The 24021-nt window shown below is 52.5% G+C and overlaps 10 protein-coding genes across 10 annotated transcripts; 4 read left to right on the top strand and 6 right to left on the bottom strand.

Annotated features, from left to right (window-relative positions):
* Window positions 1-152: 152 nt before the first annotated feature.
* atg11 (autophagy protein ATG11) lies at window positions 153-4868 on the bottom strand (the record flags this gene model as incomplete). The annotated part of the gene is made up of 4 exons (XM_025641078.1): window positions 4534-4868; window positions 4252-4363; window positions 450-4178; window positions 153-356 (listed from the first exon to the last, which is right to left on the bottom strand). The coding sequence occupies exons 1-4, from the start codon at window positions 4599-4601 to the stop codon at window positions 153-155; spliced, it is 4113 nt and encodes a 1370-aa protein (XP_025487475.1). The 5' UTR covers window positions 4602-4868.
* A 167-nt stretch (window positions 4869-5035) lies between these two features.
* BO82DRAFT_345235 (centromere protein H) lies at window positions 5036-6292 on the top strand. The gene is made up of 3 exons (XM_025633694.1): window positions 5036-5334; window positions 5446-5617; window positions 5708-6292. Exons 1-3 carry the CDS (start codon window positions 5157-5159, stop codon window positions 6075-6077), a joined length of 720 nt encoding a protein of 239 aa, XP_025487474.1. The 5' UTR covers window positions 5036-5156; the 3' UTR covers window positions 6078-6292.
* Window positions 6293-9700: 3408 nt separating this feature from the next.
* On the top strand, window positions 9701-10523 carry nhp6 (high-mobility group nucleosome-binding protein). The gene is made up of 4 exons (XM_025630474.1): window positions 9701-9912; window positions 9964-10059; window positions 10118-10239; window positions 10294-10523. Exons 1-4 carry the CDS (start codon window positions 9858-9860, stop codon window positions 10324-10326), a joined length of 306 nt encoding a protein of 101 aa, XP_025487473.1. The 5' UTR covers window positions 9701-9857; the 3' UTR covers window positions 10327-10523.
* A 1109-nt stretch (window positions 10524-11632) lies between these two features.
* BO82DRAFT_185911 (uncharacterized protein) lies at window positions 11633-12097 on the top strand. Its single transcript, XM_025630472.1, has one exon. It carries the CDS (start codon window positions 11777-11779, stop codon window positions 12029-12031), a length of 255 nt encoding a protein of 84 aa, XP_025487472.1. The 5' UTR covers window positions 11633-11776; the 3' UTR covers window positions 12032-12097.
* Window positions 12098-12637, bottom strand: BO82DRAFT_185933 (uncharacterized protein). The gene has a single exon (XM_025630473.1). It carries the CDS (start codon window positions 12512-12514, stop codon window positions 12164-12166), a length of 351 nt encoding a protein of 116 aa, XP_025487471.1. The 5' UTR covers window positions 12515-12637; the 3' UTR covers window positions 12098-12163.
* Window positions 12638-12759: 122 nt separating this feature from the next.
* Window positions 12760-14963, top strand: BO82DRAFT_424378 (uncharacterized protein; the record flags this gene model as incomplete). Its single annotated transcript, XM_025640291.1, has 8 exons — window positions 12760-13175; window positions 13243-13668; window positions 13717-13794; window positions 13848-14080; window positions 14129-14246; window positions 14294-14398; window positions 14447-14625; window positions 14675-14963. 8 exons carry the CDS (start codon window positions 12760-12762, stop codon window positions 14719-14721), a joined length of 1602 nt encoding a protein of 533 aa, XP_025487470.1. The 3' UTR covers window positions 14722-14963.
* An 11-nt stretch (window positions 14964-14974) lies between these two features.
* BO82DRAFT_358382 (CCDC174 family protein) lies at window positions 14975-16335 on the bottom strand. The gene has a single exon (XM_025636274.1). It carries the CDS (start codon window positions 16213-16215, stop codon window positions 15043-15045), a length of 1173 nt encoding a protein of 390 aa, XP_025487469.1. The 5' UTR covers window positions 16216-16335; the 3' UTR covers window positions 14975-15042.
* A 460-nt stretch (window positions 16336-16795) lies between these two features.
* On the bottom strand, window positions 16796-18770 carry BO82DRAFT_386695 (heme-dependent oxidative N-demethylase family protein). The gene is made up of 4 exons (XM_025638261.1): window positions 18481-18770; window positions 18282-18426; window positions 17229-18064; window positions 16796-17121 (listed from the first exon to the last, which is right to left on the bottom strand). The coding sequence occupies exons 1-4, from the start codon at window positions 18589-18591 to the stop codon at window positions 16891-16893; spliced, it is 1323 nt and encodes a 440-aa protein (XP_025487468.1). The 5' UTR covers window positions 18592-18770; the 3' UTR covers window positions 16796-16890.
* Window positions 18771-19285: 515 nt separating this feature from the next.
* Window positions 19286-20101, bottom strand: BO82DRAFT_319969 (uncharacterized protein; the record flags this gene model as incomplete). Its single annotated transcript, XM_025632695.1, has 2 exons — window positions 19562-20101; window positions 19286-19477 (listed from the first exon to the last, which is right to left on the bottom strand). Coding segments are annotated over exons 1-2 (258 nt in total), but the record flags the coding sequence as incomplete, so codon positions are not given.
* Window positions 20102-20527: 426 nt separating this feature from the next.
* On the bottom strand, window positions 20528-23503 carry BO82DRAFT_294112 (putative DUF221 domain protein; the record flags this gene model as incomplete). Its single annotated transcript, XM_025631813.1, has 3 exons — window positions 20528-22750; window positions 22813-23361; window positions 23423-23503. The coding sequence occupies 3 exons, from the start codon at window positions 23501-23503 to the stop codon at window positions 20528-20530; spliced, it is 2853 nt and encodes a 950-aa protein (XP_025487466.1).
* Window positions 23504-24021: the final 518 nt, after the last annotated feature.

The following is a 24021-nucleotide window of genomic DNA, read 5'->3' as shown; positions in this document are numbered from 1 at the left end:
GAAATCAAACATGTGAGCCATTTCCATTCCGGAGGGTATCATATTCAGGCCTGGATCTTCCATCCCATGCGTATGTTCCTTGTTTCCCAAGTCACCACCCTTCAGGTATTCAGCTTGCTGTTTCTTAGCTGGGGCTTCTAGGCTGCAGCGGCTTATTGGCGACCATGACTCTCTACCCGGTAGTCGACAGACCACAGTTTCTCCCAGGGACGATAACGCGAGGTCCGTCGACTAGCCGGCGTATGAATAGACGAGACGTCGACATCTTCCAGCCGCACCGACGAAGAGGAACTTCTAGCGCCGGTGATGAAGGGTGGCTGTTGACGGAATGAAGTATCGGGGATCTGGCCCACACCCTGTGACATTTCGTCAGCTCCCAACCAACCAACCCACCGCAGACAAATCTACTATCTCCTGTTCTGCGGATCCTGGAGTGGGTTGCGGCGAACCTCGTCGGCATTAGACAGTGCCTCCCGTGGTCGTGAGCTAGCAGCCACAGCAGCAGGTGCAGCTTCCTCAGCCTGCCGGGCCAGATCTACGGTGGATTCATTTCCGCGCTGTGACGGTGTAGAGGGTGCCTTTTTGGAGTTGGAGCTGTTCCGCCGGCTATCAAGGCTTTTGGACAGAGTCTTGGCAACATCCCCGCCGGCGGAGGTGCGCTTCAGCCGAATGCTGCCCTTGGCATCGACGTGCGCTGGCGCAACAGTGCTCTTTCCGAGGCCCGGCGTCGCGGGAGCCCCAGGCTTCTCCTCTGTGGCATCGAGAAGATACCAACGAAGACCATCCGAGAGTTCGAAAGGATTCTCATCATCGAAGGAAGTGCCGTCGCTGACTTCGCCAATAGATCTTCGATCAGGATTGGCGCCATTCAGAGATTTGGAGAGGTCCACAACGCGTTCTTCAATCTTGGTAATGCGAGCGAGCAGCCAGTCCCGAGTCTGAAGTTTGTGCGCGTCTTGCTCACGCAGAAAATAATGGGGTGCGCCGACATTGAACGCCGCCCAGGATCGAATGGCTTGGTTTCTCGTCGGCAGGAATAGAGCGAGATCGCCTTCCTTGAAAGACCGATACGCAATCTTTTCGTGAGATTCACTTTGCACCCGGTGGTATTTGTCGCGATACCCACGAGCCTCCTTCTGCCACTTCCGGGCGAGGGTTTCGATGTCCTTGACGCGCTTGACGACGGCATCACCAAAAATGTCCACATCAAATTGATACAAGCACTCCATGAAAGCCATAAACCTATCAGTCTCCTCCTCTTTGGTTTCGGCGTGCATCCAAGTTAGGAGACTCGCGTCTGGCTTCACAGAGACCACTCCAGACTGGCTAAGACTGTCTCCCGTGACAGACATGATATTGACTTTTGAAGACCTTTGCACCACAATGTTTCCGTCTTGCCGGATTATAGTAAAACCAAGTTGCTCGAGCATGCGTTCCAGCTTCTCAACCTGCCCGAAAAGCTGCTTAGAAAGCTGTTGGGATCTAAGCCCGCATGTTTCTGACCGTATCGTAGCCCGTTGCTCTGCTTCTGATATCGCCTCCACTTTCTTTCTCCAGGTCGTGACCTCTTCTTCCGACTGGCGAGCTAGGGTCTCGACCTCGGCCAGTCGTTGAGAGAGATTGGTCAGCTTTCGTTCTTCTTGCGTGACCCGCTCTCGGAGAGCATCAGAGCCATTTTCGCCGGCAGCAAATTGGGTTTGAAGTGCAATGAGTTTTGATCGCTCGTCGCCCAGCTCAAAATTGACTATTTCTAGCTTAGATCTTTCTTGTGCCAGCTCTTCGCGAACACGAGACAGATCCGCTTTCCGTGCGTCTGCACACTTTCGCGACTCTTCGGCGTCCGCCTCCATCTGGTCCAGACGCTCTTCAAGCTCTTTGTACTCTGCTGCAGCCTGCAGAGCATTCTCTTCTGCATTCTTTGCATGGATAGAGAGTCCTTCAGAAAGAACCTCGATTGCCTTTATGATGTCCATGGATTTGGCTGGAACAGAGCCATCGGGAGATAGATTCATGAAGGCAGCTTGTAGAGAGCTAAGGCTTTCCCTTTCCAGCTTCTCATTGTCTGCAATTATGTTCTGTAACTCAGTCAGACGGAGATCAAGATCCTTGGCCACATCCTTATCAGATTCCATCTGCTTTAGTAGTTCAGTGGCTTTGTGTGATTCCTCTTCGGCGCGAGCGTGAGCCTCTTGTAACTCGACTTCAAGCTGGTGAATACGCTCATCAGTGTCCTGTTTTTCATGCTCGCGACTATCCAGGTGCCTATCCAGCTCTTCTTCGACCTCCTCGGTACGAATCTTCAGCCGTTTTAGTTCACCTTCGAGGTATCTTCGCTCATCGTCAAATTCACGCTGTCGGGCTTCTAGATTGCCAATTAGATCTTTCTTCGTCGACTGCTCTTCTTGGATTTTATCAGTGGTCGATTGACGTTCAGCATGCGCTTCCTTCTGCAGCCGCTGTACCGTGTCTCGTTCTGCCGCCAACTCCGCTTCCAGATGCACAATACGTTGAACGAGCGCCTTTTCTTCGGGAGACTGATTGGAAGACATCCGTCGCGATGACACAGATGACCGCCTAGACAGTGGATCAGGATGAGGTGACGCAGGCGAACTGGGAAAGTCTACGGAGAAATTCCCGCTAGACGGTCGACTCATGTGACTCTGGCGATGCAGGAGATCTTCCAATTTCCTGATACGACTCTCGGAGCCTTTCAGCCTCTCCTCGAGTTTCCCCTTTTCGTCTCTCAGGCTTCGAACCATGTCATCGCTACGCAGCAATAGGGAGCTTCGACTGAGGTCAAAGAGACTGCCTTGTTTGAAGGCCTTGGATCTGCGGCGCTGTAATCGGGTAGGAGCATCCAACTCTTTGTAAAGCTGGCTAAGTTCCTGTACCAACTGGGCCATGCCAGTCTTAGATCTAAGTTCCTCGATGTATGACTCAATCTCTTTTCTGCTGACAACTGGCCATTCGTACTCCTGACCTCGAAGATTGACTTCAATACCAGGCGTCGAGGTGTCCGAAGTCGACAAAAACTCCCCCATATTCTTCATCCACTTCTTCCGTCGCCGCTGCTCCTCCTCACGAAAGACTGACATCTCTTCCGCTAACGTCAAGGAATCGTTTTTCATCTTGTCGCTGAACTCACGACGCCGCGCCGCCTCAATCAATACTGAGCCGTAAATCATAGGCATGTGGAACACGGAGTAAATAATGTCGAATGTGTCGCTTCGGAAGTTGAGGTTGTTGATCTGAGTCTGCACATCAGCCAGCCGTGACTCGATGGACGATATGAGCCGCATATGACTAGAAGCCGCTTTGATAGCGGCGTTATTCCGATGAACAGCTTCTTCCAGGCCAGCCTGAATTTCGCTGCTGATGTCCAGCAGAGATGGGAGCAGATCTTTCGTGTGACTGAGTGCGAGCCTAGATATATTCGCCAGTGCCTTTTGATTATTGGACAGAGCCAGGACATGTTCGTAGTCGGATTGGATCTTCCTAGAGATAGTTTCAACTTCTTGCAACAGACCTTCCACGCCATCCACGCCGGCAGGGAACGCATCCTCCACAAGACGTTGTGTATCTGCGGCGATTGCACCAACATTCTTTTCAATATTGCTGACCTCCTGCTCAAAACGCGACGACTCCTCCAGTGCCTCCGAACCAGCTCTCTGCACTTCTTCCACATCCACATAATTGCGTAAAGTTCCCATCAACCGATCTTCAGGCTTTGTGGGCGTCGACGGACGTCCTAGAAAGTTGAAATCCTTCCGAGCCGGAATGGTGTCCAACGATGCAAGGGCCTTCCTCCAACCATCCAACGCGGCATGTTGATCCTTCAACAACCCGTTCGCCCATGTCTGCGCTTCCTGAAAGCGATGCTCCAAGGTCCCCACGTGAGTCTTGAGGTTTTCGAGAGCTACGCCAGCCGCTCGGTTGATGATATCTGTGCGCTCATTGTGTTCATGGATCTGTTTATCCACGGATGCGCAGCGCTCAGTGAGACTCAGGGCCCAGTCCTTCCTGGCACTATAGAGAGCCTTCCATGCTTGTAGATCGTTCTGGTTCGTCAAGGTATCGGGAGGGTTTTCAGGAGTCAGTGGCTGTGGTGGAGGCAGTTCCGGAAGCTCGAAAGTGTTTGGCTCGCTGACATAGCGTCTATCGTACACAAATATCTCGGTCTATTCGGTCAAGAAAATCAGCCTAAGTACAAGTAGTATTGATACTCCATTGTGGTTGAAACCGTATGCGTACCTCCGTGGCAAGTGTTTGGGCCTTGACATTCTTTCCCCGAGCAGTCATCAAGATCTGCCTTTGAGAGGGGATCGATGTGTTGCGAGTGATCCATGTTCGCAGTGTATCTGGACTAGATAATGAGTTCGATAGCGTCAGCTCACTATCATATCATCGGAGCCACCCACAAAGCTATAGGAGAGTCGAAGTCCCAGGGTGACAGTCGAGCATCCAAAAGGCGGTGATGATAGGAGATCATCGGGAGGGAAGCCGGGGTAAAAGGCAGCACTGGCGATAACTTACGAGGCCAAAGACACCGGATCAGCGAGGAAATGCTCACCGGTGTGAGCTATGTAGATGTGCAAAGACATCACCTCCTCACCAGGTGAGCAGCGAAGAGAGAAGTTGGTCGAGAACGAATTCGAGGGGGGGAGTTTCAAGGGAAGGAATGCGGGAAGGGAGAAGATAAGGAAGGAAATGGAGAAGACCTGACGAGGAAGGAGACAGACGGAGCAGTAAATTGTCAGTCCGTCTGACCGTTGTCGGTAGTCAAGCAAATCTGGAGCCAGACATACATAATAACAAGGTATAGTCAACTGAGCTAACTAAATAATCTCAGAAGCTCAGGTCCAGGTCGAGCTAACCGCACTTACTGTACTGACTGTACATGAGTACTCCGTAGTTCTACGCATTTGACCAGGCGGCCCCCCCCCCCCCGGAACCGCCCACCGCACGGCCGGGAACTCCACCGCCCTTAACCAGCAGCATCTGGACGCTCGTCGATCTCCAGCTAGACTTTCCACACCCCCAATTCAACGGGAGAGAGAGAAGAACGCTGGGAAAGAGAAAAAGAAGTCTGGAACAAGTATACTGTAAATCCCCACGAGAGTCTTTTCTCCGATTTACTTGCCACGAGGTCTCGTTCCATGACTTCTGAGAACCTTCGTTCCCTCCCCCACCTGGGCCCAGGTGAACTGGCCCTGTTAAATCTTGCGACCGATGATCCACGCGATACGGTATTGTTGTCAGACAAGGAGGCTTTGATCCTGCAGCTCTATCACCAGATCCAGGAACAGCAACTAGAGAAGGCACTACTACAGCAAGGTATGTATGTACGCATGAATCGACCCATTCTCTCCTTTCTTCTATTTTCTTTCCTTAGTATAGGTGCTATTCTTGTCCGATTGCTATTCGTTCTTATTGATGTTTCAACAGACACAGAATTGCTCTCGGGTGACAATGCGGAAGAAGAACTAGCTAAAGCAGAACGGGAGCTGCTGGAGGCGAGAGCCACCTACACGGTCAGGAGGAAGGCTGTGGGAACCGTCCTTATGACTGATCCTGCCCTAAAAGCTGTTCATCTGAAGGCCACCACTCCAGCTGAAAGGTATGTTTCTTCCTTCGATATGGCCTTCTGTGCTTCACCCGCCCTCCACTTCATGCGTTGCCGTTCCCTGTCTCCGCTAATAAACAATAGGGCCCTTCATCGGCTGATCAACCGTCGCGATGTGCTGTCCACAGTCCATGAGAATTTGAATGCCATCCATACGGCGTCTCTCCAAAGGCTTACTGGGTTGGAGGTAGAGAATTTACAGCTCCACCAGAAGAATCAAGAACTGGTCCGCGAGTTACTGTCCCTCACAGAGGATGATGACTCCTGGAGAGAGGATCTTGATGATCCGGAGCTCAAATCACAGCTAGAGCAATTGGAGGCAGATCACCGCAGAAGCAAAGCGAGATGGGAGGTCATGAAAAGCATCGCCAGCGCTATAGTTGTTGGGAGCGAAGTGAACTGGGCTGAAGACGAAACGCTCACCGCCCTGGTTCTAGATGAGTCTGACGATTAATGTACTGTAACTACGAAGAAGAGTAGAGTGGTTTTTCTAGCGTTTACTCGGGCCAGGCGTTATGGGTGAAAGGATTATACCCTTGATGGATGATGGATCGGCATTCGAGCATTGCCAGATGACGAATTAATCGGGGATCCATGGCTCACATATGACTTCTTGATCGATCAAAATGATACACAAGTATGACTGAGCAATTCAGTCCGCTTCGCACCAAAGCAATCGATTAGTAAGGAATAGCAAGAAGATCTTAGAGAAGTCTGACGAAGTTGCAATGCTCGACCTAATTATTGGGGCTGAGGGAAAAAAGGCGTGAAGAATCAACTGAGTGGTGTGACCCACGTGACATCATGGCCCACCGGCCGAAGGCAAAGAAGCTACTAAGCCTTCGTCATACGATGGGCTAGCTAGCCAATGCTTTGTGGTGGGTGGCAGCAGCAGCAACTTGAGGCTTGAATATGGATGGGTAAGCAAACGGTGACCCCAAGCCGATAAAGTGAGGGAACCCTTGCAGGAGTCAAGAAACAAAGGACAAAAGGAAACTGACAGCTGGGTTGGCGGTAAGTAAGCAATCACTCCTGCAGGTAAAGAAAAATGCCGCCAAAAACTGGCCAGCCTAAGTTTTGCATGTGAGCTGAGGAGATTTGCTTAGAAGGGGGGGGGAGAGAAAGAGAGAGAAAAGATCTGAGCAAACCAGAAGAGAGAGCCCGGCGTTTCCACACCTAGAACGGTAGAACCAAGCAACGGAGTCAATGACCCCTCACTATGGATTGAGAATTACTGAGAGGGCAGGGCGCAGCCACCCCGTTTACAATACATACATTCAGGTATTGTTAGACGTTGCTGGGAAGGTTGTACATAGTACGCGGATCCAGTATTTTGCCGATACTGTAAATTTTCGATGGACGTCGTTTGCAGTGCGGAATGTGGTGGCATTTACACAGGTACTGTACAGGACGTCGCTGGAAGGTCTTTCTCACTATGCAACTCGTTGATATTTGTTTTTCTGGGCAGCGACGACACCCGCCAATATGACCACAGGCTATTAGTGAACAAGTTTGGGGATTTTTTGCCATATCACCGGGAAAGTCGCACAATTTAGGACCTAGAACCATTACAAGGAAGAGAAAGAGGATACAGTCGTATCTTCTACTGTGCACTCAGACCTCCGCCTATTCCAAGCTTGCTAATGCGAGAAAGGTGTCTGAAGCACCAACCTAGATTGCAAAGGAGATTCCCTAACTATACAGAAATCCATACAGGACTTTACCAATCTGAGTAGGGTGTAACTAACTGACCTGACTGAGTAGGAGCAGCAGCAGCAGCAGCAGCACTGCTCTCGAAAACCGGGCACAGAGCAATAGATGATCACCCAGTATGAGTGGTTTGTGACTGGTACAATAGCCAACTGAAGGAAAGTTAGCACTATTACTGGCAATAGGAGGTTCCAATCAATAATACTTACATATTATATTTACATGTGTACTCCGTAGTGACTCCTCCCTGGAATCGGCAGAATGATTATTGTGATTAATCTAGTTAACAATAGTGCTCCTGTTATCACCACTACATCACAGTTACAGTACCCATTCCACCGTTCATTGGAAGAAGCGGCCTACCCTCGAACAGGAACACTTCTTAGTGCCACTAGACTCTGTTACCACCTCCAGCACAGCAATGGGCCTGCCATCCTTCTCAACACAGTCAGAGGCATACCCATCGGCCTATAAAAGGTCAACTGTGCAAGAGGCGCTGTAGGGTATCCACATCATACGACTTCTTTAGAGCGCTTAGTCCATGTAGAGTAGATACATCAAGCATCAGATTGCCTTTGGGGCAGTATGTTCTGGGGATGATTAGCACAATAATAATGATACTAGTAATTACCAGGGGTGGCACAAGTTGAGTCGACAAAGTCTTTACTATCGATAGTGCGACTGGATTGAGCGCGGGAGAAGGGTGAGAGCTGCGCGCATAGAGCATCTTCGTCTAGTACTCTGCAGGGCTAGATCTTACTTACCCTGAGGGAAGCAGGCACAGGATTTATGGCAGGATAACGCGGAGAATTATCGACGCGGATGTGATCTCTTGATTGAGATCGCGCCAGCTCGGCCGTGGTTCCAGTACAGTACAAAAGACAGCCCAGGTCATGTCTTTGTGCAGTCGTCGGCCACAAACAGACCGAAATGGCTCAATAATACAGCTGCCTATGTATATGTGCATATCCTTTGAAAGAGACGAAGTCCAAGATGTTTCAAAAATACCAGCTATTCAGAGACGCGCCCTTCGCAGATCCTCCCAAGAATAGATGACTTTAATGGCGCGGCATTTGGGGGCAGTCGCGCGGTGTGGAAGTACGACTGAGCGCTGCCAGATTCGAAGCAGTTGTTCCCTGAGCGCCTGCCCCGGATGTATGGAGGTCGATACTCACTGTACTGCCCCGGTAGCTTTCAGTTTTCAGTCTGGTATAGTAACTTATCCGTTACTATTGGAGTGGTATCGGATACACCATGGAGCAACTTCTCTTTCCACCGTGTTACAACTATGTATTTTACCCAAGGTCAATTACCCACCTCATAGTGGCGCACAATGGGGTATGAGCAGTGTACGGTAATAAACCATACTGGGGGTAACAGTGGAGCTGCATCAGGTGCAATGCTCAGCACCCACCTTTTTTTCTTCAGTCGGCAAGTGAAGCATGGATTGGACCATGGGAGTGGAAGTCAATTAGATTTGCTGAAAGGAGCACTGCAACCCTGTAGGATAGACCACTCAAGTTGCCCATCCAAAGCAAGCGTGGAAGGTCAGCCAGAATGTCGCAGCGGAGAATCGCAGGAGGGGAAGGAGGAGAAAATGACAAGACATGACGGGTATGAAACCATACGGACCATTCTCCAGCAACCAGCCAGCCAGTCGCAGCCGGCAGCGAGCGGTTGTTTCCCTTGCTGTGCTGCCCACTTCCCCCCCTTCCCAAGAGTGTGAGGGTGAGGTAGGAAGAGTAGGTAGGTAGTGGCCCGCCCGCCTTCCCGTCTCTCTCTCTCTCTTCTCCTACTACTACTACTCTCCCCTCTCCCTTCCTCTCTCTCACACTCACTCCCTCACTCACCACTCACTCACTCACTCTACTGCTCTCCTCCCATACAATTCTCTCTCCCCATACAAAAAAGTACTGCATATAACCGCACCGGTAGGTCCCATATCAACATTCCGCCTTTCAAGCACCGTTTCTTCAACACCACCACAAATTGGTTTTCTCCTTCGATCCCGTTTTCTTCCATTCTGATCGCTTTTTCAAATCATCATTTCCCTTGGTTTTCCCTCCGGAGTTGCGCGATCTCGCTGTCGCGCCCTCTGCAACAGCACTCTTATAGTTCCTGGCAGCCCTCATACGAACCCAAGCTCTTTCGTTTCCCCCACAGTCTTTTCTTGCCAATTCTGTTTCCTTGTCGTTCGCCGTCTACCTGACTTGATTGTCAGGTAAGTCGCTGTTCTGCGCGACTTGCCCTCTTGGTGTCGTTTGGCTTGCGACCGCGATCGTTCTTGTTTGGGCGCGCGCAAGCCACGGGTTGACGCAACGCTTCCCTCCACCCTCTGGCTACGCGCTCTGCAACTCCCCTCCTCACCTGCCTGCTTCTCTCTTGCTGCCATTTTGTTCGCAAAAAGCAATCTCTCTGCCGCCTATCTGCCGCCTATCTGCCGCCCTTACGAGCCTTTCATCTGTCTCATTCAACAATCCCCAACTTTTAAACTAATCGTCACGCCTGCAGACCTCAATTCAAAATGCCCAAGGAGAAGGTTACCCGCAAGACCAAGCGTGTTGAGCGCAAGAAGAAGGGTAAGTATCCTTGTCTCCATCGACAATGCTGTGACTGACTTGTTGCTCTAGACCCCAACGCTCCCAAGCGTGGTCTCTCCGCCTACATGTTCTTCGCCAACGACAACCGCGAGAAGGTCCGCGAGGAGAACCCCGGTATCTCCTTCGGTACGTACTGCTTGCAATGTCAGCGATGGCATGGACCCTGCCGCTAACAGTCCTTTAGGTCAGGTTGGTAAGATGCTCGGAGAGCGGTGGAAGGCCCTGAGCGATTCGGAGCGCCGCCCCTACGAGGAGAAGGCCGCTACCGATAAGAAGCGTTACGAAGACGAGAAGGCCAGCTATAACGTAAGTTGTCTTGAACTCTGTATGCTCTTGATGATATTAACAGTATTGGTGTAGGCTGCCGCCGAAGAGGATGAGGAGTCCTCTTAAAGCTCCCCAATCTCCTAGGTCTTGTTGCTTGGACCCAATGGCGTTTGTGTCTTTTCTCGTGTGACGTGTATTTGTGGCTTTCTATATTCTATTATCTATTCAACGGCTTCTGGTACGGATGACGGTGGTTCTTTCCTCTCCTTGCTTTTCTGTTCATGAAGGATATCAATGGGAAATGTTTACTGTACGGACTGGCGGCTTTCGGACACATTTGGCTTGAATTGAGGAGTCCCGGCGCTGAGTCTCAGAGCTGTAAGGAAACCTGATTTGAGCGTCTATGATGAAATATCGAAATGAAGCTGCAGAAAGTGTGAGGCCAGCAAAGACTGCTGTATAATAGCTTAATCAACCGCATCCTCACCTAAGCGACTCTGGACCCCGGGCCTTTTTTCTTTTATTTTTTTTTCCGATCCGTGTTGATGATTGATTGAACTCCTGTGTGGGTATGTAAGAATATGAAGTCAGATCCGGTACGCAGAGTGCTTCCATGGGGGAGAGATCTGGTATTTCTGGAAGGACTTTCCTTGCAGGAGTTGGCCCAAGCTCCCGGCGGTGACGCGGGGCGGACAGCTTGTTTACGTGTTCGACGCGTCCAGTTCTCCGATATCCCCGAGGAGCTTGAAGCCTTGAAGCCTTGGAGCCTTGGAGCCTGAATTTGCTTCATGCCTCAGGCCAGTAAAAACAACGGCGTGTGTCAGGTGGGTGTTGTGAACAAGTCATTTCGATCATAAAGTGCCAGGTAACTTATGGTTTACAGTCAAGTATATTTATACTTGGTGGATGCTTGGCTAGGAGTATAGTCATGTATATCTGCCCAAAGCTACGACAAATCAGGCCGAGCATATATATGCGTGACACGGGCGTTTGTCAGAGATAACTTCAAGTTCAATCTAGTTTTGTACAGTACATACTTCGCTAAATACAGCCACACTTGCAACCACTTATTCTGCTTGAAGTATAATTGTCGCTTTCTTGGTTTAACTGGGCTGCTGATTTTGTCGCATGAAACATAGCCAACGGAATCATCATTCTCCGTACATTCATAGCTACTATGCAGGAAGTAGCTATGGACAGTCACGCCTGTCAATGCAAGTGACATCGGGCAGTTATCTTGGATGTGCTCTCCGATATTGATATTTAGTATGATGCAGTGCGATGAAGCCGTTGGCCCCAAACTTTAACGACGATTAGATTTCGAGTCTTCTTCCTTCCTCGAGAATCCCGTGACTGCCAGGGTTCTCGGGGTCTCTCTCAGCTTCTCTAGTAAGGTTTCTGTTTCCCCTCATCTGCAAGTCAGACAGACAGACAGACACTAATGACTACCATGGTTAATTGAGTTGCTCCAACGATTTTCCCTTGTTCACAAAGTACTCTGTACTATGTCAGTCATGGCCAATATGACATACAGACCTACAGAGCAGAATCCTCTGCACTAGTTGCTGCAAAGGGTATGAAGGCACTCCTTGTCATCTTTTGCATCGAGGACTCCTACCGCCTGTGCTCGTATCACCACATACCCCCCCACCAGGATGAAGTCACACCATGGCCTTCTCCTCGTCTTTCTCCTCCATTTTTCCCCTCCACCATCGCTCCATCCCGCCATGCATTTCCACCGCCCGTCATTGGCTTTTGCCCGTCGCCGCCGCATGAACACGTCAATGGTGCCCCCCCCCCCTCGAGGTCGGAGGCACGTTGCAGTCGTTAGACAAGACAGACAATCAATTTGTCGGTCTGTCGGCCTGTCGGTCTCAGGCTTCTCTTTCTTCTTCTGACCTTCTGGCCTCTGGCTTCTGGCTCCAGTGCCGGTCTGTCCGTCCGACAGAGAGCCGCAAACTAACTACCCAGTCACTATGGGCTGCTGCCATTCCGTCCGGCAACAAACTAGACTGAACTTAGCCCCACCCGCGGGTGTTTCTTGTTCTGCATTCCTTCCTTTGTGCGGGTGATCGAGATCAGAACCCTGACTGACTCGAACTCGACCCTCGCTCTCCTTCCTGTGTGTTTGCGCGCTGGTGCTGGTGCTGGTGCCCTCTGCGTGTGGTGCGAGTTGCACCTTTGCCTGGTCAATCCTTGGGCGAGACTCCAATCCATTCATCCTGTTCCAATCTATCTGTTTGGTGAGACTCCAACCGACATGCATCCCAGGGACGATCCCACCGATAAGAGATTCTCTTTCTGACTCCAGCATTGCAGTCTACTGAGTTGTCTCCCCCTGCCCCTCTCTCCTGGTATACCTACTACCCTACCACGTAATTCTCCCTGGACCCGTTGATCTCCCTTTCCGGGATCTCCATAAAAATCGTCAAGCAGCTATAGTGAGCCGCGTGTGTCTGTCTGGTGGGAGTCTATTTCTTCCTTGCCTCTCGACCTCAACCATACAACGAGAGATCCCCATCAGCATACATGCATGGCCTACCATAAGTGACCATCACTATGGCTCTGCGTACATCTGCCGACAATGCCGAGGACGTGGCCGCTGGCTTTCGTCTTTTCCGCGACCCTCTGCCGGAGCATTCAACAGAGATCACCAGCTTGATCGCCGATCTTTATGCAATTAGCACCTCCCTCAAGAATCTCGAAGACTTGACTCGCAATCGGAACTACCGGCGCAACCTGCACGCCGTCCAGCCCGACCTAGAACTGGTTCGGGCAAGTTTGAAGTACACGCTCGAAGATGTTGTCGACTTCTTTGGAGACCTGGAGGCGCGGAGAGGCTCCAGCCGTGAGGTCTACAAACGGACATGGGTTGACCTCTGTACTTTCTTCCGGGAGGAGTCTCAAGACTCACTGTCTACCCGTTTAGCCAAGTATAAGGCCTTTCTGTCTGATTTGGAGGCTCTAATGAAGGGGTTCGTTCTCCACGTGGCTCTCTCTGGAAACGCAGGTCAATTGACACATGCTTCTGTAATCATGTAGTAATGCACCCGATGATCGACTGATGTCCGCCCTGCGACGCAATCTCAAAGGTTTGTTGGTGCAGCAGGAATCTCAGGTTGCGTCACACCTGGGCTCCCTGTCTCTGAGTTCCCCGTCGTCCAGCAGCAGCAGTAGCAGCAGCAACACCAGTGGCGAACCTGGCAGTCCGGTCAGTGATCGCAGACCCCGCACCCGACGATCATATGAGCGAGCTCGTCCGTCTCACCTGGGGCCCCAGTCGCCCACCTCCGCTTCATCTGGCACATTCTCGGATATCCCTCCCTCGGCCCCAGACGCACCGGGCTCGCCGTCTACTACGACTGCCACTAGTCAATCGACCGATTCCAGCGTACTTGGCGAGCATTGGGCACGACGGGTGTTCTTAGATGATCACACGCAAACGCCTATCCCCTATGTTGGCGAAAGGTGAGACAGTGGGCTTTAGTCATGCAGACATCCGCTGACAAGCTGCAGCTCCAAGTGTCTGGGCGAACCCAAGTCCAACCCGAAAGCATGGCTTGACGGCGAGGGATTCGAGGAGCTTTTACAGTTGTGAGTTGCACATGCGCCTCATCTCAGTCGATGGATGGACTGACGGACGGTAGAGCATTCAACAGCGAGACGGATCTCAGGGTATGCTTCTATTTACGAGATGAAGACCATCGCGCACGCATTGTGTGCAAAGCCCGCCGTTCTGCGCGGTCGAACGAGTATTTCATCCTGCCATTGAATATGCTGGAGATCGTCCGTGTCGGATCCTGTCTACAGTTGTGCCGGCGCCGTCGTGGAGGCAGCGAACTGGTTCTGTGGGCCAACCTCAAATTCAGCACCATTGAGCGTACGTCTGATGTGGCTGTTCTACTGGGTCTTACTGACGCGAGAGCAGAAATGGTGATCTTCTTCTGCACCTTTTTGGCCCTTCGATCGCAAGATTCCGGGCGTCCTGTGACTGTGGAGAGTATTCGCGATTACGAGCTGGCGCAAGAGGAAGAACTCTTCGGAGGGTAGGCCAACCTCTCCCATTGACGGCGACAGGCACTAATCGAGCCAGACAAATTGTGGATGACGATTTCCTCCATGCGTTGCGTGTTTACCGGGACGAGGTTTCCGGCGCTGTACGGCTCCAGGCATCGGTCCATAAAGGGGAATTGAAGCGGTGAGTCTCCACGAGTTTGCCATATGGTCGTCTGGCTGAAGGACCTAGATCCCCCGTCTGGACGGCTTTTATCACAGACCATATCGGGACTCGCGGCTGGATTCGCCGTCCTGAGCCCAAGGTTGTAGTGTTGAAGGAGATACGCAGGAGCATCTTCACGTTCCCGGATTATACACCACCTCAGACAACTCGAGGAGAGCATGTCCTGAAATTCACCCATCGTTCGGGTACGTACCGGCGGATTGTTTCATGTGTAAAAATGCTGACTGTGGTTAGATGCGCAAGGCTTTTATGAGACCATGACCGAGCTCGCGCATGGATGACACATATCTTATCATGGGCAGGACAAAGAGCTAACGCCTGTTGCCAGGAAAATGGATATGATTGATGACTGATGACTGATGACCACTAAGAGTTAATCTGGAGGTTTCCTGATTGTTGTCGGAGAGACCGTGACGGTGGCAGGTGCTATATACTATGCATAAAGCTGGTCTCAGACCAGGCAATGATACCCTTTGATTACTCCGTGGACCTGATTCATTAAGTGTCATGAATAAAAACGATTTTCAATTCCGATGGGTATCTCTAGAGTAACAAACACGCAACGCCAGCACGAACTCTCACTTTCGTGGTAGTCATTCAGTTCATACCACGCCGACGTCGCCCAACCCTGCCAGGAACATCTCCGCGCGCCTCTTGGACCTCAACTCCTCGACCTTGACGCGCCTCTCGTTCCTGGCCTCTTCCCTCCTCGCGCGCCGCTGCTGCTTCTCTTCCCGCTCCCTCTGCGTCTCCTCCCTCGCGACCCGCAGCTCCTCCATCTGCCGCCGCCTCGTCTCCTCATCCCTAGCGAAGGCATAGAACCCGGTCCCGCGGTTCCTGACCTCGGCCTCGGCATCGTAATGCGTCTCCTCCGGCGGGGTCACCGAGCGATCCCGGCGTTTGGCCAGGTACGCCATGTGCGCCGCGATGTTGGCATCCGGGTTAAACGCCTCGCTCTGCACGGTCTCCCCATAGATCAGATTCTCCGGCCGACGCGGCCGCCACCTTTCCCCGGCCTCATGACGGGCTCCATCCCCTTCCCCATCCTCCTGCTGCTGCCTCTTCACTCTCGCCGCCTCCGCCGCCTCCGCCCTAGTCCCGCGCCTCGTCCGCCCCAATTCATCCTCATAGGAGACAATCGACGCATCGTCCCTGCCACCCCCATCCTCACCCTCACCCTCACCCTCCTCGTCGTCATCGTCCCCATCAAGATTTGAGCGCGTATCCGCCCACTTGCGATCAAAATCCACCAACCCCTCCCTCTCCCTCCGCCTCAACGTCCTCAAATACCTCTCCCCTTCCCCTTCCCCTTCCCGATCATCCTGATCCTCAGAATCACTACCACCAAGATACAAACCCCGCTTCAAATCCTCATACACCCGCGCCTTCTCCTGCATCCGCCGCTTCGACCGCAGCAGCACCGCCTCGTCCACTCGACCGCCGAGATCGCGACTTAGCTGGTGTACCTGCGCAGCCGCACCCCCGGAGGAGGTCGTCGCATCGCGGTCGTCCACAAGATCCTGCGCCGCGCGCTTCTGCGCCCCGCGGTTCGGGCGGGCGAAGAGGCCATCCGATGCGTCTTTGTGTTTGGAGGGGCGGGGGCGGCCGGTCGTCGTCGTCGTCGTCGTTGTCGTCGATGTGGATCCCGAGTCTCGGGCGGCGATGAGGTTGGATAAGGTGGTGGTGAAGGCGAGCGTTGAGGAGGAGGGGGCGGCGTTCTGGGCGGTCGAGGACTTTTTGCGCGGCGGGTGGCCGTACAGGTTTGGGTTGGACATTTCCTCTTCCTTTTTATTGCTGGCGTAGGTTATCGTGGTGGTGGTTTGTTGTTATCTTAGATCAAAAGAAAAAAAAAAGAGGTAGGGAAGGGTGACTCGGAATCGAATGTGAGGTTCGCAGTGTGGATAGGGATAGTATCCGATAAGACACATGCTCGCAGAGGTGCTTGGATGTCGGAGCATGCGCTAATCCCAACTGGGGGAAGATTTGCTGCCACCGCCAAAACCGGCTAGGTACCTTTCGGGGCCTGTTCGTGGCCAAAAATATGGATTGCAACGGCAGGTCGCGGGCGTTCTGCCGTCTCAGGCGGTGTGGTAAGACAAATATCTATTGGTTGGTATGGTACCGCCTTGCTGACCGCTTTGCGCGGCAGAACGCTCGCGACCTCGCAAGGCGCAGCAGCGATTTCAGTGGTGAACAGGCCCGGGAAAAAAGTGGGGCAGAGTGGTAGGTTTGGGCGGGGGCAGAAAACGGTCCCAGGTTGCCTCGGTCTACTGTACCTACCCTCGTTGATAAGATGGACGCTACTTAGGCTCTACACTCCACTTTTTGTGTATACTAATGTTGCAGAAGGAGATTCAAGAGGGAACATATCTGCTTATCGAAGCGACGATGGCTCCATGTTTTATAATTTCCAAGAAGTCTATCTCGAGATCGAGCATCAAGATTGTATGTCATCCCCGTAGATATGCCTTTACTGCATCCCCCCAAACTGCCCCCCTCTTATACCACCACATCTCCGGCACACTGCCCCTTTTCAACCCATCGATCGCCTGCGCCAGTTCCTCGCCGAGTCCTTCCTCCTTGACCGTTCGAATTGGGTACGTATACGTATGAAAAGTGAACACCAGCGCCTTGGTCCTGGGTAGACGATGTAGCGTCTGGCGCTCACAGCGCAGGAAGGTCTACAACCGAGGTCAGCAGCACATCTCATGCCCGGATAACACAGCGCAGCAGTAAGACAGCGAGAGCTAACAGTGAGTAAAAAGGGATGGATCGAAACAGGACATACATCATCAACATTCAACGCATCCAACCCCATCACCCCGTCATCCTTCCCGCTCTTTTCCTCCCCACCACCAGCAGTATCGCCATGAATGCCCCCGAACGCAGCGAATAACTCCGTCCCCGTCGTCACACTCCAGTTCACCCGCTGCACGAACCGCCCGACCTCCAACTTGGCAAAAAACCGGTCCATGCTCTTCTCCAGCTTCTCCTTGTACCGCGGCACAGGATCGTGGATGGCGGAGAGCGTGCGGCCGAGTTTCTCGCGCGTGTCGAATCCCGCCGGGTAGAAGGTCGTATACGCTTGGAGGGTGTATTCGTCTTCTTCCTCCGCCTCTTTCTCTTCGACTGCATCCTCACCACGGGGTGGACCCACCCGTGAGGTGGGCAGTAAGATCAGGAAGTCCTCGTCCACGACCGTTCCCAGCGTGGTAAGGGCTTCGCGGGCCGAGATGGGGCATCTGGTCGGGATGGAACGATTGGTGATTCTGTTGAGGAGGTATTTCGGTTTCCTCTCCTTCGTCGCCGTCGTATCCCCAGCTAGGCCTTCCCCCGCCTTTTCGTCACTCGTGCTGCTTGCTGGGCCTAGAGTGCTGCTGCTGCTGCTAGCAGAGTCAACCAGATCAAAGACCCCCGGATACCTGGTGGGAAGGTATACGCCGAGAACAAACTCGTAGAGTTCGCGGACGGCGGAGTGGGCGAGGCTGCCCTCTGACTCAGCGGTAGGTGTGACGCCGATCACGACGGAAGGGTATTTCGAAAGCAGGGACTGCCGGTAGGCGAGTCGAGATCTGTAGGTCTTGTCGATTGGGATGAGAGTGGAGATGTCGAGGTTCGAGAGGGCTGTTTTGTCAGTGGTTGGTTAGTTTGTCGCATAAAGATGAGAATGAGGTTGGTCTTGGGTTTAAGACAACAACAACAACGGGTTATCGTGATATAGTTCATCGTAACTCGAGTGGGTGCAATGCAGAGCGTCCTTAAGACACTAGCCCTTTGCAACAGGAATGGGCGATGAAAGAGGACAGGGGAAGGTTTGCACAGGGGACTCGGAGCTCCATACCCATTGTGAGATGATACTTCGCCTTGAAAGGCCGGAACTGCAGTGGCTCGGTAGTCTCCCAGTCGAAGGAGTGGAGAGGCTCAATGGGCGGGTACCCATCTTTCTCTGTTTCCGAGATGACATCGTCATTTGGGTGTGGCCGGCCCTGGACATCCTCCAGTTAGTTTCAATATGACGGTACATTATCAGAAAGACATACTCGGATGAATCGTCCAAAGAGCCAGAGGGTGAGTACAAGGAAGACGATTGAGAGGGGATTCCGCTCGACGTATAGTATGCTGGTATCCAAGGTTGACGTGAGAAGGGCCATTGTCCGGACCCCTGGGTATATACTAGGATTTCTGGTAAAATCGGCTGAGAGAGGAGAAGGAATTGAGGAGAGGTGCGAGTAGAGTGCAGTGCATCAATAGAAGTACTTCCACGTTATCATGCCCGCGGGCGTGGCAGTCCAGTGGCAGATACCTTATCCTCTCAAGAATTGCATACTATCGCGGGCTGCCATTGGTGGGAATCCCCGCTGTCTGCTGATTGCTCAACCGGCCGATAATAGTCACGATAGTAACTTCAATAAAACCTGATCAGTTAGATTAGGCCAAATTGATATACGGATAAATAAGAGTACATACAGGGTATCAATATACACAGACGAATTTCAAGCCATGTCGCGAGTCACTTTGTCCATACATGCAGACCTCCCTCCAACTGCCTGATCACAGGCATCCATCCACCTTCCCTTCGCGCGATAGCCAATCGGCAGTCGGATGGTTCATCCAAGGCAGCATAAATCCCAAAAAAAAAGAGATAAAATAAAATAGAATGATAAGATTCAAGGAAAATAGCCTCACCAGGAGGCGACCAGAGCTTCTCTTAACACCGGAGGGGTGGGGGGGGGGAGACGCCATCTGCGCTCAGTCATTCTCGTCTCCCTCATACCTCCCACCTCTGCTTCGTAACTTCTCCACGCTTGCGATGCCCCCATCTCCAAAATCATTTACCAGGGCCCCCGTCCCCAGCCCCAGGACCCTAGGCTGCCCATCCGGCCTCTCGTTCAAGCTCGGGGCTCGCGGCCGCTGCTTACCCCTCGCTCGTCCGCCGATGAGGGGGAATTCGTATTTCACCATCCGCCAAATGTACAGACATATGTCGAAGACCAGCAGTGTAGCCCAGGGGAGTATAGTGACAAAGCCGAGGAAGATCTGTAGCGTCACCAATCAACCGTTAGTCAGAACCTTGGGAGGAAAAGCGGTAAGCAAGGAGAGGGAGGGAGGCGTGAGACGGACAAAGGCATGCACAAGCCAGTTTTCGATATAGAGGAAGTCGGGCGGAAGAAGTGAGTACCATGCCATGGCGGTGGATGTCAAGGCTTGGGATTGTTGTAGGTAGGAAATGGGTTGTTGCAGAAGAAAGGGAGCGAAGCGGAGGGTAATAATATGGTGTATTGTTCGTTTCAGTCGATTGGCGGTGGTGAGGTTGCTGCTGGAAGTTCGGCGAGCATCGGTGTGGGTACGGTACGACTTGGCAAGCAGGGACAGCAGTCGCCAATACTTATCCGCTGGTTTGTATTATATATACTACCCTGTTGACTGGGGTATGGCGAAGTTGTTTGTATTCGATCACAGGGAATCCGACGGCACCCGGAGTCCGGCTCGGCACTTAGGAGTGGTGGGCGCAAGCAGCAAGGTACGTGGGCGGATGTTCAGTCTGTTGCAGGAGAACTCGGTCGGACAGTCACGGAGCTACCTTGACTGTCGATAAACAACCACATTGCAGCCCCGTGAAGCAATCGAAGCTGGTTGGTGTAAGAGAAGGGAGGGGGGGAATGATGACGGATGATGGACGAAGAGTGAGGGAGGGCCGATGAGCTGCGGGTCTGGCCTTTAATTGGTCAGCATCCTCGGTTCCTGAGGTGCCTTCCAAGTTACCTAGTAGTTCCAAGCACTAGAGTTATTTGTTATTGCCTTACTGTGTTAATCAATTCAAACACATCTCGTCCACTTTGCATGTGATCCGGAATTCCGTATTTACACACAAGTCTTCTAATCATGGAAATATGTACAGCTCTTGCTCAGATGTTTAAACAGAACAAAATAGTCGTGGGCACGTTGCATCCGCTACTCCTGCCTCCTCGCAAGAGGAATGCCAAAAATCCCATCCCAAAATCTAATGTATCAACGATTTAGTCATCGTTGTCGCTGCAAAATGATCAAAAAGAAGAAGAAAAAAAAAATCATATCTGCACACAGCTTCTAGTGTGGCATTCGGTAGTGCTCATACGAGGTGAAAGTGGGATCATCCTGCTCGACAGGACCATATCCTCTCGTCCGCCAGCGGTCCAATGGCGTGGCCATCTCCGGAACTGCGGGCTGTTGTGCTTGAGCAAGCAGCTCCGTCTCACTCTCGTTACGCTGCTGATACAGTCCGCTGCCTCCTATGGGTGCGGGAACTCGGAAGGCAGGATGGATGTGGTCGTAAGCCGTCGGATCGTAGCTGTCGTGCGATTTCAACCCGGAGAGCGAGGGTACCGATGGGGTCGGGGACGAGGCGCGCGAAGAGGTGGGCGACCACTCACCCAAAGCACTCCGGGGCGTATGCGAGCGTTCGGTAAACACATCGTCCGGGCGACCATAGATACCGCCGCCGAATTCGTCCCGGAAATCCGGTCGGTCCTTGTAATAGGAGAAATCTAGATGATTTTCGGGGACGACTTCGAAGGGCGCCGGGCCCGTAGCGTCCATCATAGATTTTCCCGGGTGCGCCGTGGACATGGCATCCATGGCAATGTCTGAGTATTCACCCTCGGCGTCGGCAGTTCCCAGACGACCGCTGTAGATACGCTTCAGCGCTTCCGCAGCCCGGGCGTGCACCATCGGGGTGATGAGAGGCTTGTAGAGGGCGGGGTGGCCGAACTTGGCGTTGAGCCGCTCAGATGCCTTCTTGTTCGGCTTGCTGACTGCCAGGGCCTCGGCATCCGTGAGATTTGCGCGGTTGTAGTAGGTGATGTCAGAATCGAACTTCCTCATGCAATAATACTTGAAGCCGAGCATCATGAACGGTAGCGGAACCACACAATAAACCATGGTCCAGGTACCCTTGGCTTTAGCCACAAAGGCAATGACGATGTTGGACAAAATAACTGCAAAAACCATGCGGTTGAACAGAACACGCCAGAATTGACCGCCAGACTCGGTCTTAGTCACAAACACATACATCAGCATGTACTTCTTCATCATTGCATCCAGCCCAAAGTAGAGCGCGGTGACGGGTAGCACAATGGGCTGTAATGTCGCAAAGCAAAGCGCGACGGTAGCGTAGAAGAGAAAGTAATTGTAATACATGGCGTACTCGAAAGATGGCGGGGCCGTCCACTCAATAGCCTGGCGAGGGGTAGGCGAGAGGAACGTCTTGGAGAACCATACCCAGAAGACAGTAACCAATTGAACCAGATCAATGGTGGCACCTAGATTCCGCTGCAACAAATAGGTCACCCAGAAGGGAGACACATTGCACAGGGCACTCACGATCTTCTCATAGAACTGTCCATCCTGAATGGCTTTCCAAGCGTTGTTGTCGGTCTTCTGCGCATCGATGACAGCGGAGACGAAGGTCCAGGCGGCAGCGAAGAGGGAATAAACGATAAGGTTGTTGAACACAAAGAATGAGTAAAGCCGGCCGAGCACATGACGCTCGCGAGAGGTCTTAGTGACGTCGCCCGCCCGGATTGCCAGCCGTCGGAAGATGACGGGCAGGACGAGGTAGACAAGGGATGTGATGGCGGGAGACAAGATACCCTGAACTGCGGCCCAAACCTTGGGATTGGCATCGAGTGATGTCTGGAATGCGGGCCACACGAGACCCAGGTTCGACAAATTGGACAGAAAGATAGCAATCAATCCGTTGGGGACGATGTACACAAACGTCAGAAGCGACACCCAGATCGCATTGAGGAATCGTTTCCACCTCCGTGCGCCCTTGGACAAAGGGAGGTTCTCCCAGATCAGATCGTCCGGGCGAGTGGCGAGGGCAATGGTTGTGCCTTGAGGGTGCTTCTTGCGTGCGTTATATGCCACAGCGTGCGCATGCTCGATCATATCCCAGCTGACGAAGCCAAACGGCATGGCATTGCGTCTATCTATAGAAGACCGAACATGTCGGATCTCTTCTTCCAAACGCTGAATGCGACTTGTCAAGTAATCTATGGCATCCACCTTGCCGCTCGGGTGCTCGTTTCTATCCTTCCGGTGCGGGGCCATGGTCGGACGATTGGGCGGGAGTCGATCGGGTCGCTTGAGGTACTTGGCCAGCACGGATTCGAGCTGTCGCACCGTTTCGTCGTGTTCCTTTATCAAACGGGGCAAATCCTTCACGTTACGGCCAATGGCGGCTCGAGGGAGGGCAGCTGTCGGGTTGACATCGTCTGTCAAACGCAGAACGCCTTCGTCCGAACGTGCTGACGGTGGAATATCGGTGATCTAATGTATAATTTAGTTAGTGGTTTTGTCAGTGAAAAATGATTCGCAAGACCGTCACACACCATTAGCGTACGCGCATGGAGACTGCGCTGATAATCGGCACTCTGGAAGTATTTTCTGCGCAAAGACAAAACACCTTTGTAGTTCCGCCACAAGAAAAAGACCACGATGATATCGAACAGCCAGGCGCAAACTACCTGACCCCAGATAGCGTCGGTGCTGACATAGAGTGGGGTCATCGTCGCAAAGGCACCAAACTGGGAGACGGTGTCGCCTTGGCTCTGCGTGAGGTTCAAAGGGATCATAACACCGCAACCGATGATGCTCAAGAAGATGAAAATGTTCCGGCACATTTTGGCAAAGCGGATAAACATGGTGGCATCGAGCCCGACACAGTCCACTAGGTCAGGCTCTTTGGTGCGCACCACAGGTTTGAGCCAGCCAAAGAAGCTCTTTCCCACCGGTGGTGGGGTATGTTTCTTGTCCGCATGCTTGACTTTGGGCGCGTAGACGAGGGAGTGACGAGGTCTGAAGAGCGAGAATAGGAGGGCAAGGAGGACGCTGAAGGCGGCGGAGGTGGCCAACGAGGCCCAGACGGCGTTGACTTGAAACTGTTGTGCTCCTTAGTTATGGATTGAAGAAAACCGGTCATCCGGAGCAAGCAGAACATACGGCGGATTTGAAAGGGTTCTGGATGAGTTTGAGAAATTGATCCGTGGAATCGTCGCGCCGCCAGAGAGCGCTAGACTGCATGGTGTTTATTGAGCCGAGGCGGCATCGACGGAGCGAAGCCAAGGCAGAGGAGAGAGAGGTAGCGGAGAGAGCAAGCGCGCAACAAGAAGGAAGAATACAAGAAAAAGTGAACGTGTTTGAACGGCAATCGACAAGAGGAGTGAGAGTGAGTGAGGCGAAGAATGTGAAACCGAACCAGGAAAATCAGAGATGGGCGTGGGAAGGCGAACAAGAGGAGAGAAAGATAATCAGCGATGATGGAGAAGTGGATTCGCGGTTGGAGGCGGGTCTCGACCACCACCACTAGTTGCCCTCTAGTCTCGCGGTTGACAAGCTGCTCTGAACGACAACGCTGCTGAGGAATGGGATTCTCAGGGATTCGATTTGCGATCCAGTAGAGGATTGGGTCTCGGCTTCCTGGGGGGATGGGGAGGGAACAAACGAGCGTCAAGAATGGACCGGACTGGACTCTCCCTTGACGTACCTCCAGTACGTATCAATAATTCCACTTCTGACAGTCGGAGGTCGAGATGCGCACT

The sequence above is a fragment of the Aspergillus uvarum genome (assembly GCF_003184745.1).
Source record: "Aspergillus uvarum CBS 121591 unplaced genomic scaffold BO82scaffold_70, whole genome shotgun sequence".
Taxonomy (NCBI): domain Eukaryota; kingdom Fungi; phylum Ascomycota; class Eurotiomycetes; order Eurotiales; family Aspergillaceae; genus Aspergillus; species Aspergillus uvarum.
The sequence above is the reverse complement of the archived record's forward strand: the minus strand, read 5'-3'. Positions and strand labels throughout refer to the sequence as shown.